This window comes from Equus asinus, chromosome 19, assembly GCF_041296235.1.
Source record: "Equus asinus isolate D_3611 breed Donkey chromosome 19, EquAss-T2T_v2, whole genome shotgun sequence".
Taxonomy (NCBI): Eukaryota; Metazoa; Chordata; class Mammalia; order Perissodactyla; family Equidae; genus Equus; species Equus asinus.
The window spans coordinates 8,199,704-8,212,587 of NC_091808.1; the positions used below are offsets into that span (position 1 = coordinate 8,199,704).

The 12,884-nt window shown below is 44.6% G+C and overlaps 1 protein-coding gene across 12 annotated transcripts in view; it reads right to left on the reverse strand.

Moving 5' to 3' along the window:
- Positions 1-10,875: 10,875 nt before the first annotated feature.
- The window catches only part of GIGYF2 (GRB10 interacting GYF protein 2), a 126,825-nt gene continuing 124,816 nt past the window's right edge, over positions 10,876-12,884 (reverse strand). For all 12 annotated transcript variants that reach the window (XM_070489390.1, XM_070489383.1, XM_070489391.1 and 9 more), the window contains one exon: positions 10,876-12,714. In XM_070489390.1, coding sequence (XP_070345491.1) covers positions 12,647-12,714 — 68 coding nt within the window. In that variant the 3' untranslated portion in view covers positions 10,876-12,646. The remainder of the gene's footprint in view (positions 12,715-12,884) is intronic.

Consider the following 12,884-nt stretch of genomic DNA (forward strand, 5'->3'; position numbering starts at 1 on the left):
CTTGTGGGCTCTGGAGGCCCGGCTGGGAGTGGGCGCTCAACAGCACTCGTTCAAGAAGCACTTTTATAGCAGTTTCAGTCCAAACCCTCTGGCAGCTCTAGGCTCTTTCCAGAAAAGCCCATGTGATGAAACGCCCTGTGTCTCTTCTTGCTCTCTGTTCTCCTGGATGCCTAAGACTTGAAATACCCACCATGTGCTCATGACATGTGCTTCCAGCCCAGGCCGGCCCAGAACATGAGCCCCACTGCCCACGGCCCCCCGACAGCTCCACAGGTGTCTAACGAGATCTCCAACTCAACGTGTCCAAAAAAGACCTGGGCTGCCTGCTCAGTCAATGGAACCCCAGTCCCCCACCTTCCAGATGTCCTAGTCACACCATTAAAAGTCACCCAAAGTCTCTCTCTTTCCTTACTCCCCACATCTAATCGCTCAGAAACTACGGCCAACACCCTCTACTTCACACCCTTCGTGGTTTCCCACTGCTCCTAGGAAAAAAAAAACCTAACGGCTTGCACTTGGCCCTGCTCACCTCCCCCCTACTGCTCACTATGCTCTGGGCCACTGGCCTTGACTAGGTTCCTCCAACACACCAAACTGGCTCCTGCCTCAGGGCCTTTGCACTTGCTGTCCCCACTCAGAGAAAGCAGTCCCTCAGCTCATTATGTGGCTACCTCCTTATCACCATTCAGGTCTTAGCTCTGGTCAGTCAGACCTCCATCCACTCATCACATCACTTTTAATTTCTTCTTAGTGCTTATATTTATATGAAACTCTCATTTCTTTCTTTTTGTTGTCAATTTTTTTTTTTTTTTTTGAGGAAGATTAGCCGTGAGCTAACTACTGCCAGTCCTTTTTTTTTGCTGAGGAAGCCTGGCCCTGAGCTAACATCTGTGCCCATCTTCCTCTACTTTATACGTGGGACACCTACCCAGCATGGCTTTTGCCAAGTGGTGCCATGTCCGCACCCGGGATCCGAACTGGCAAACCCCAGGCCACCGAGAAGTGGAACGTGCAAACTTAACCACTGTGCCACTGGGCCAGCCCCTCATTGTTAATTTTTTGAGGGACAACATATACTGTGAAGTGCACAGATCTTATGTTTGCAGCTTCGTGAACTTTCATACATGTACACACCTGTGTAAACACAACCCAGTCTAGAGAGAACATTGCCAGCACACCAGCAGCACCCTCCTGCCCCTCCCCAGTCAGTTCCCTCAAAGTGCCATTCTGTCTCCCATCACCACAAATGAGTTTGTCCACTCTTGAACTTCACATAAGTGGAATCATATGATATGCACTCTTGTCTGAGATTCCTCCTCACTGTCGCATGTAGCAGTGGCTCATTCGTTTTCCTTGCCGAATACTACTCAGTTGTATGAATATGCCACATCTTATCCATTCTTTTATCCTCTTTGTCCATTTATTTAACCATGTCATTTGGGTTATTTCCAGGTCTGAACTTTTATTCAGCTGCTATGAGTATTCTTGTACCTGTCTTTTGGTGGACATACACACTAATTCCTCTTGGTTATATATCTAAAGAGAGAATTGCTAGGTCAGAGAGTAGGTATAGTGTTTGGATTCTGTAGATGCTGCCAAGCAGTTTTGCACGGTGTTTGTTCCAATTTATACTCTCATCAGCTGTATGAGAGTTCCAGTTCCTCCACTTATCAATATCACTATCTGGCATTGCCTGTTTATTTCCGGTTGTTCCAATAGGTCTGTAGTGGTGTCTCATTGTGGTTGCATTTCCATGACTAATAAAGCTGGACACCTTTTCATGTTTATGGACACAAGAATATCCTCTTGTGAAGGGTCTGCTCAATTTTTTTGCCTCTACATTAGGGTGGAATCTCTTTTTACATTTATTTTTACAAGTTGTGTATCCCAGATAAAAAACCTTTGTCAGAGAGATGTAATGGTGCCTTTAGATGAAGCGTTCATTGGTTGTCTGTCTGTCCCCACCCTGTGTCCTGTAAGTCCCAGGACTGCAGGGGCTGTGTTTTGCTCACTGATGCATTTCCAGAACCTAGCATCATGCCCAGCACACAGCAGGAACTTAAGGTTTGGATTCAATCAGTTGGGGTTTCTGGGATAGATTTAACATTGAGCATCTTCTTACTTGCTCAGTTCATTTGCTGGTGCTGCTGGTTTGCTCTCTGTCTCCCACCCTCACCTTTCTGTGCCCAGCAATGTAATGTAGCAACATAATGTAGAGTCAGAGCCACAAATCACACTCCTGAGACCTGCCTTCCAGCTGACTTCCTGTTAGCATCTGCCAGTGGGAGGCACTGGAAGGTGGGAGGGAAGTGACTCTCTTTTTGCTTCAGATTTCTGACAGCATCTCTGGCAGTAGCAGCAGCAATGGCTACAATAACATCAATGACAAAGGGTCAGGTGGTGGTGGCTCAGGGGAGCCACAGAGGGCTGGAAGTGCTGGCTCCTGGATCCTCATCAGGCAGCTGAATGCCAACGCCACGAGCTTAGTGGACAGTGCTCTGGCCTCAGAGCTTCTGCCCTTCTAGCCCAGGCTGGTGTCAGTTTCTGAGTCCCCTTACCTTCTCTCTTTTGCTCCTTCAGTCCTTTAAACAGCCTTATGACAAATTCCTATATTCAATCTCTTCTGTCTGAAATACCTAGAGTGAACTCTGTTTCCTAGTCAGACACTGACCAATACAGTGCTTAGCATCTGGAACAGTCCCAGGAAACAGACCCTGAGAGAGATGTTTCTGAGTTTGGTTTGCCACCCTGTTTGAGCCTGAATGCAAGGAAGAACCCACTGGCAGAGGAAAACGAGATCTGGTAACACATGGCATGCCATATGGTAGGACTTGTGGTTGTTTAGCATGAAGTGCCTATTGAAGACAAGGCTTAAAGGACCGAGTAGACGCTCTACTTGATGTTTAAGTAGTGATGACGATCAAAAGCAAAGGGAAGTGCACTGGCTGCTTTTTACTGCATTGGGTGCTCCTGGAAAACAACTACTTCAAGGCTTTAAATTCTAAGGTCAAGGTATGATCAGAGAACTAGAGCATTTCTTTGGCACTCTTTAAAAAAATCTCTCCTATTTCTTGTAGATACAGGGCATAAATTCAGCTCCCAAATTTGCACAGGCTACAGAATTACAGTCTTAAATTTGAATTCACAGCCATGCAGTTCTCTCAGGTGAAATTTATGGCACTGATTGGGAAGGAGTGAGACCTTGAGGTTTGGAATGAGGATATTTGGGTAGACTCAAACCAACCTGAGAGTCTTCTACTCACAAATCCTCTCTTGCAGAAGCAGCAGGCTCTTCTCCTCTGTCTGAAGACAATAGCCTTTTCTGGTCTGAATAATAAATAAACTCATCTGGTAGGTTCCCTTGCAAGAGGATGCCTGCTCTCAAGACCCACCCTGACAAACCCTCATTGCCTCCATATCCACGACTAGAGTCAAGGCAACAAGTACCAAGTCTGACCCGGGAGGAAACAAGTACACACTAAAACAATTGCCAATTCATGCTAGCAATAAATTAGTAACTGAATACTAAGTAAGATTTTGCTAATTTATATTAATAGAAACCTGGAGGATATGTGTAGGAATGAATTCTAAGGTGTTAGACTAAAGGGATATGATGTGATGTGACATTAGATCAGGCCGGATGCATCCACAGGGGTGTGCTTAGTGGATCTTCTGAACTCAGTGTTTTAGCTTAAGTATCCAGAAGCAGCTCTAACAGTTTGGCTGGTTGACTCACAGCTAGCTCAAGAGCAGCCTAGATTCAATAAGACTAAGAAGCCGGCTGTAATGAAAAGCAGGGAAGCCAAAGACTTAGGAAAGAAGGAATGTTCAAATGCATTTATCTTAGGTGACTCCCACCTTCCCCACCCCTACCAAGTCTTCAGTAGGCCCCAAAGCACACTCCCTTCACAGAGGCATTGAGAGAGGCGCTGGTAGGAGAAGATGAGCATCTTTGAAAAGATATGTGGTGTGTGTTCTCTTTGGCCAGGGCTGATGATGGGATCACTGACTTCAATGGGAACAAAGTGATTCTAAAGCAGCAGAGGCCAAGTGGCAGCAGTGAACTCTCAGAGACAAGGTGGATGCAAATACTGCAATGAACGGCAAACACGAAGTGGCCATCAGAATGTTTTGACCCCAGGAATAAAATACATGGGCAGCTTACTAATGCATTACTTGATATACAAAAAGGGACAAATGAGCAGAAATCTGTACTTACTACAATGGAACGTCAAGCTTCTCACCTAGTTCCCAGACCCAGAATCTCTTGACAGGAAGGGAGGAGACATTTCATTAAGGACTCTGCAAGACGGCCACAAGTATAAACAGTAAATCTTCCTCCCAATCTTCCCCAAAGGTATTGGCAGCCATACCCCAGGGCAGCTGTGCGCTGGGAAAAGGAAGATACCCATATCTTCAGGCATCACTGGACTCGGGCTCTCTGTTGACACTCATCTCTGGATACCCAGAATGCCACTGTGTTCACCAATCAAAGTGAGAGCTTATGGAAGTCAAGTGATAGATGGAGTTTTGGCCTGAATCCACCTCAGTGGATGTGAAGTAGGGAGGGGCAGGCTGCCGAGCGGCAGGAGTGGGCGACTGAGAACCCATCCTGGGAGGGCAGAACCATGTGTAAGCCAAGGTTCCAAGCCCCTGATGCATGCCCCATTATTCCATCAGACTTCACTTATAAAAGACAAATTCAAGGTAAAACTATTAAGAAATTCAAGACAGTAAATTCTATTTCAAATGACTAATAAACCACAGTAAAGCAAGAAAAATGGCAATGCACTCTCAGACCAAAGTCTAAATTACAAAGATTATCTGCATGATTAAGTTTGTACATATGTATTTTTGTAATGTTGGAGGTGTATCTTTAAACAAATAGTGAATTCCAGTTAGAAAGTTTGTTTTTCACAGTAAGATGGGTTACCAATTATTAAACCACCTTGGTGTATTCTAGGATTGAGCAAATAAGGAAATATATTTAGGATAATGGGAGATTTTCGATCGGTTTCTGAACACCATTCCCCACTAAAAGCAACCAAGGCTCCCTGGAGAAATGGCTAATTCCAAATCTTGGAAAGGAGTAGTAGATGATGAGTCTAGAATATCTCATGCCAAGGCAAGGAAGTGCTCAAGGAATGATGGGGATATGGCAAAAGGATGCAGAAGCCAACTGGGAGGGGCTCCAAACGGACAATTTGTGCACTAAAAATAGTATCAGATTATAACCTATAATGTGTGCACTTGTGTGTGTGTGTAAAGCTCTTCCTTACGGTAGAATGCTAATAAATGTAAAAGCAAAGGCTGGCAAACACGTTACTAACTGTTCAAGCAAGAATCATCAATGGCTCCTCTAACTAGTGGATCAAAGTTTGATAAGGAACTGGATATTTACATAGTCTCATTTACATAAAGAGAAAAATCATTATAGTGGAGAAACCTGGCAGACACCGCCTTAACCAAGTGATTAAAGTTAACACTGCCAGCAATGGTTCAACCCGGCACGTGTCTCCTGATGGGGCGCACTGAGGATGTACCACTCCTGTAGCATTCCTGCCCAACCGCATAATCTCAACTAAATCAGGAGAAAACACCAGGCAAATCCAAAGTGAGGACATTCTACAAGATAATAGCCTTTACCCTGAAAAAATGTCAAGATAGGAAAGACAAAGACAGAGCAACTGTTCCAGATTAGAGGAGACTCGAAACATGACAACTAAATACACAGTGACCATGGATGGCAACCTGCACCTTTTTGTTTTTCCGTAGAAAAGACATTAGCAGAATAACTGGTGAAGTATGAATGAAGCCTGGATATTAACTAATAGTATTGTATCACTTATTTCCTAATTTTAATAATTGTACTGTGGTTATGTAAGAAAATGTCCTTGTTTCAAGGAAATACATCCTGAAATGTTTAGGGATATGGGACATGATGTCTGTAGCTTACTCTCAAGTGGTTCATTAAAAAAAAGTTACTGAGAGTCATTATTGAGAGTCATCAAGAAAAAATAAAGCAGATACGGTAAAATGTTAGCAATTGGAGAATCTGGGTGAAAGTTATGTGGGAGTTCTTTCTACTGTTTTTGCAAGTTTTCTTTAGGTTTAAAATTTATCAAAATGAAAACTCCTCCCTGCTCAAAAGACAAATCATTATTTTTCAATGACTAATGAAATAGACTCAGGCAATGATCATCGATGAATGTCTAAAACTGCTACATGAAAGATCAGTAGAACTTTTACAATGGATGAACAACCTGGTAGCAACAGAACATACTGATGAGTTTTGACATGAGTACAAATGGGAACAGTATTGCCTGCCAACATGACTGATGTGATGGACAGAACATAAAAACGGGACAAACAGACAGTAGTGCCTGCCGACACGACCAATGTGATAGACAGTATGTACCCACACCACCAAATACGTCTTCTTGGAGGGGGAGGGGAGAATCTGAATTTCATCAAGCCTCCAGATGTGACTAATAATTTACAGAAAATGTGGGGGAGGTGAACAAATTGACACCATAAGTGTACCCCCTCTTGAATTCAGAATATAGGATGTTCTGTGGATAAATGATAAACTCAATTTTTTTGGAGTTGGGGGGAATGGTAAGACTAAAAGAGACTTAAACATATCAACCAAATGCAACCCACGAACCTCACTTTGATTTCTTTTGGCTGGGGAAGATTAGCCCTGAGCTAACATCTGTGCCAATCTTCTTCTATTTTATATGTGGGTTGCCACCACAGCGTGGTTGATGAGTGATGGAGGTCTATGCCTGAGATCTGAACTCACGAACCTGGGCCACTGAAGTGGACAGCACCGAACTCAACCACTAGGCCATGGGGCCAGCCCTTTTTTCTATTTCTGTTGATTGAACATTTAGGGTGGTTTCTGTTTGATGATGGGACCCTGACCTGCTTAAGGCTTAATTTCACATTACCAAAGAAAGTCAGAAAATCCAGGTGAGTGTCTTGCTCCCCTATATGGGGCTCACCATGCCTGTGTTTCGACAGGGGTCTGCTTCAGTAAAACTGAAAAGGACATTTGTCGTGCACTGTCGAAGTGCACAGTCTTGTGTCCACACAGACACAAGAGCTAAACTCACAAACACCAAGTGTCAGCAGCATGCTGCAAGGACGGGCAGCTGCACACGCAGACCACACTTGCACGTTCAGGAGGCAAGAGCTGAAGGTTTCGAAACCTCACAGATGAGCTGGGCCGGTGGCTCCCCTATCAGGCTGTTTAGAACCAGGTGGCGCACTTAAAAATAATTCCCAACGCTGGGGCCTCCCCCAAATTAGAAACTCTGGATATGGAGCTCAGGACTGACTTTTGCTTCAAGTTCCTCAGATGATCTGGAGCAACCCCCTGATCTGACAGGCAAGGAAACAGAGGCCCAGAGACAGGACAGGAAGGACTGGTTAATGATGAGGCTGGTGCTAATATCCCATCTCCTGGAACCCACCCCATACTGCCTCCCTGAGGACTCCTCCTTTGCAGTAATTTTAAGATGTCTAAGAGGGAGGTTAACCCTATTTAATATGCTCTACTGAGCCTGTACTTGAGCCCACAAACTCCCTTCCCCCTTGCAAAATGGCCTACACAGAGAATTTATCAAGCATTCATGTGCTGGGCACTGTACTGAAATGTGCAATTACATTTTCAGTTATTGATCACAACTACCTGATAGTTCCTATTTCACAGGTGGGGAAACAAATACTTGCCCAAAGTCAGTCATCGCATCAATATTCAAATCTTACAGCTTGACTCTAGGACCCCCATTCAAGAAACCAAGACCTAGATTCTGGGTAGCACTGGGAGACACAGCAAGGTAGGGCCCCTGGAAACTGCTCCGGGTTCCGGCTCTGCACGAGAATGGACACCAGAGCGTGCTCTGAGCCCCTGCACCGGAAGAGGATGAGGGCCTTGTCTTACAGGCCAGACTCCGGCAGCTGCTGGAATTCCTTTCCCACAGTCAATGCGCACAAACTCAACTCTCCCAAACTTTCCCCATTTCAAAACAGAAGAGAATGATGGTGTAGAGAGACTGCTGTCAATGCAATATCCATTCTCCCCATTTCTTAGAAACAGAATGCCAGAGGTATTTGGGGTGGCAAAGCACTCAACTAAAACTCCCAAATTTCCCACCTTTCTTGCAACTGTCGTATGTATCTATATTCTGGCTGATAAGAGTTAAGAGTTGAGTAGGGCTCCCCAAAAAGCTCCTTAAAGGTGGCCGACTGAGCAGGACAGCGTGCTCTTTTGCCTCACCTAACTCCTTCCTCTTGCCTAGAATATGGGCAGGATGGTTGGTGCTCTAGCAGTCAGCTTGGACCATGAGTGACCTTGAGGATGGAAGCCACAATCAGGATGGTGCAACAGAAAAACCTGGGTCCCTGAGCCACCACACCAGCCTTGGACTGATGAGCTCGGATTTCACTTGAGAAACAAACTATCTTAAGTCATTGTTACTTTGCGTCTTCTGTTATAAGCAACCAAACCTAATACTGCCCCACTGTTTTCAGGACCATTTCTCATGCTAAAGGAGGAATTCAAAGAAAAAAGCAATTTGCTGTCAAGATAAATTAATCTACCCCTCCTACATTTGTTAGGACAAGTGAACAATCTTTAAGAAATGATGTCTCTGCTTCTTAAAACCAGCTGGATTTACTGATGTTGAAGCTATCATTGAGTTCCATCCCCATGATAGCATCACTGTGCCAGCTACGAAAGTGGCAGGGCAGAAAGTACGTAAAGAGTTCACTTCTCTCCTCTTGCTTCCCAGCATCTATGTGCCGTTTCTTCTATACAGTGAAGCATAGCTATGGTTGTTTCTTTACTTGCAAAACATTCCCACTGATTAATCCCTGGAGGAAAACTCTCCCCTCGAAGGCTCCATGTTCCCAGTCCGGAGGCGGCAGTACCAAAAGCGGTATGGGCCCGTCATGCTCAGGGCATCGGATGACATCCATAAAATGAACAGCACACATCTGGCAGATTCACAGTTCCCAGGCTCCCCACGGTCCCAGCAAGCACTTCCTCACCCGGAATCGCGTGCACTCAAGCACAGCCAAAGCCTCCTCCAGAGCTGGGCTTTCTTTTTTTGTTTCAAGAGACCCATCAACTATGAGGCCACCTTCCATTTGGAATATGCTCTTGGTTGCACCTTACTTTATTTATAGCACATGCCTGCTGCTCTTCTGATGAAGTTCTACTTCCCATATGGGAAGCGGAGCAGAGAAATAGGTTTGTTCCACAAGGGCACTTCTCTTTACCAGAGTCATACACATACTTTTAATTTTCATTAATGTAGAAAGGGGCATTTTGTATAAAATAAATTTCTTCAGCTGATCAATTTAAAAATAACATATATGACACACACACTCTCTCTCTCTCTATATATACACTATATATATATTTATTAAATGGTTGTCCTAAAAGAAAATAATTTAAAATAAAGCCAGAAGTACAATTATCCACCCTGAAATTAAAGAGAAAAAAAAAAATCCCTCCACTTAGAGCCAATGAAAACAAAGTTCCTTGATTTATATGTATAAACTCATTTTATGCAGATGTTTTCTGAAAACGGCCATAACAGTATCTCCCATCTCAGATGTTCTTCTAACAATGCCACCTTACTACTCCTCCCATCAAAGGGGATGGGGATGTTCCCAACCCCTTGACTCTGAGTGGGCTTGTGACTACTTTGACAGAATATAGTGTCAAAGGAGTGACACTGTGTGATTTCTGAGTTTAGGTCAGAAAGGTGATGCAGCCTCTGCCCAGTTCTCTGGGGGAAGCCAGCTGCCACCTAAGTCCATCTACCCAGAAGCTGCCATGGTGGAGAGGACATACACATTTCCTTTAACCATCAACCCAGCTGAGTCCCCACCAGACGGCCAGCCTCAACTGCCAGTCTGGTCATCTAGCCTTCCTAAGATTGTAGCCCCAGCTGATATCTGACCACAACTAGAGGAGACACCATGGAAGAACCGCCCAGCTGAGCCCTTCCCAAAGTCCCGACTCAGAAAACTACCAAAAAAGAAGGGTTGTTGTAAGCCAGCTTGGGGGTAAATTGTCCTGCAGCAACAGTAACCAGAATACCTACTATCTTGGGGAAAGTCTTCATCTTGGCGAAAGTCTTCATTATCAAACTACCTTGACTGGGTATGTTTTAAAATCTCTCAACGAAAATAACTGGAAGCAAACAGTGTACAAAACAAATACTTTAAAACCAGGAACAGTTCAGATAATTTGGAAATAAATTTACAGAAAGGAGTAAGTGAAAGGGTGAGGAACTGAGAATGTGAAAAAGAGATCAGAACTGATTCAGAAACAAACATTCCTAGGGAAGAGTGGCTTCTTTCCACTAAGTGGGAAATTCCTCAGGTAGGAGCAAGGCACCCAGTTAAACAAATGGAATGTTCCATGACCAAAATGACTTTGCTCCCTCCAATCTGCCTACCCTGCCCCCAAATGTTAGTGTTTTATTTATTTTTATTTTCCCTGAACAAGCACACAGTAGAGTCTAGTTTGGAAGGTGTGGGTAGGCTCTAGAGGGACACATTCAGGGGTGTGTCTGTGGTGTGAGGGCAGGAGACGATCCCCAGGCCAGCAGAAAGGGACAGTCAAAGAAGGAAAGACATCTGGTCAAACTTACCCATGTTTATCTTGACCTTAAATTCTCAAATACAGAACCAGCCAGTGTTCCACAGCCTGGCAGAGGAAGCCACAGCTGCCTCCATGTCTCGGGTGCTCATGCGTCTGGAGCTTTTCCATAGAACCAAGAGAACAGTTTAGTGCAAAACTCAGCCTTGACAAAGGCGAGTACAAGAGGTACGCTCACATAGAATACCACGAAGTTTTATTTAAGTTCTTTTTTATTTTCCTCCACACTGGCAAAAGTTCTGAGGGAGCTTAAAGTTTTGTAAACATTTTAACTATCCCTCTTCCCCACCCCCCACTTTTTGAATTTACAAAGCAAAGGAGAGTAGGAGTCCCAATTTTAAATGGTTCCCCATCTCCTCATGCTATTTAATCCAAAAACTATATACAAGTTTGTAGCAGTCTCTGTATAGTTATTGTACATGTTTAGGAGGGAGGGAGGCAAGAAGGGATAGGGAGAATGGTGATCCAAAAGAATAAAAATAGAAACCAAATATAATCATCCAAAACCAAACCGCTCTCAGAGCAACTCCAGCCTTCTTCAGGCAGTGACGACAGAAAGAAAGGTGCTCTACCAGAAGCCACCGAACCACAGCACTTCTCACACAGGGATGGATGGCCCGATGGCTCCAGACCAAAGTGTGATTGGCAATTCCACGTGATGTTCTGTGGGGGCTGCTGGAGGCAGGAAGAGGATTTGTTTATAAATAGGGCTTGGACACGTTTATGTTCGAAGTGAAGGGGTGTTAGGAGGCCATGGCCAGAAGCCGGAAGCAGGCTTCTCTCGCCCGTTCTCTCCCATCCCCTCCCCCACTGCATTCTCCTGTATAGTGGTTTCCAAGGACGAAGCTCTTAAAGATGGTCAGGTTTTGTATGTTCTCTTTTCAGAAAAGGCAAGTAACTTGCCATTCCAGAATCTTTAAACAAAACCTTTTCGGGGCCACAGCAAGACACACACGCAATGCTCTGAGGAACCAGATGAAATTCCAGGCTTTTATCAGAAGCAAAAGTTTATCCCTATCCAAAATGAAATTATACAAATTCATACATATGGTAAAGATCCTAGCTGCCTCTTAAACGAGACAAATTTTCAGCAGAAAGGCCCAAAACAAACTGGTCCTAGTCCTCTGAAGTAAAAATATTTATGGGAAAAATCAGTTTTTGTAAGAAAGAAAAATTAAGAATAAGTCCCTCTCCCAGGCCACAGGGTTTCCTTTGTCCAATCAGGTTGGAGTATGCCAGGGGAGAAGTCAGCTTGTTTGGAAGTCACTATCTAATGAAGAAAAAATGAATTCTTTCTCCGAAAGGATGCTCAGAAAGAACAGGTGAGGGGTGTGCAACATCAAACCAATCCAATCTAAACTCCACCCCACTCAGGGTCTCTTTGATGCAATCCCAAAGTTAGCAGTGGCAATGCAACCTTCAGACTGGGAAAGCTCTGACTGTCTCTGTTGGACACTCAAGTCACAGTCCATGGGCGTTTTGTTGTTGGCCAAGGTCTGTTACCATTAACTCTCTTCATGATTGCACCATTTAGACCCCTTGCCCTTATGGGGAGTGGGGGAGGGGGGAGACAAAAAGAAGAAGAAAAACAAAATAGAAGGAAAAAAGTGACAAGAGGAAGTAAATTGCTATTGGCAGATCCCAACACACTTTCTGGGAGACAGCAGATGAAATCACGGCACAGTAAACAGGTGCTGCCCAAAATCAGCCTTGTTGGGGAGTGATCCCCACTGCCACCCCCGAGACACAGGGTCCGGTCCACTTATCTACAGTCTGAGATGCTCACCAACAAAAACGGTTTAAAGAATCTTGGACACAAAGGGCTAGAAGAAAAAGCCTGAGATGATCGGTTCTGTGATTTGTTGCAGAGTGATAGAGAGTAAATGGTGAGGAAGAGTTGTGTCCAAAGGTGGAGAATCCATGGTCAGCAGAGAGGAGAGGGGAGGCCAGGCCACGGGCAGGTGCTCAGTAGTCATCCAGAGTCTCGATTTCACCCATATTGAGTCGCTCCGATGAAGCATTGACTGAAAACCCTGCAGGAAGAGATTGGCAATGAGTGACCACACCCAGACAGCGAGTGGCTCAAACTCCAGGCAGTTGGCTGGAATATGTCTCTTGCTTTTGAGCAGACCACAGGGGTACTCAAGGGAGGGAGAAGGAAGAAGGATAAAGGTCAGAGCAGCAGTTTTATGTCCTTCCAATG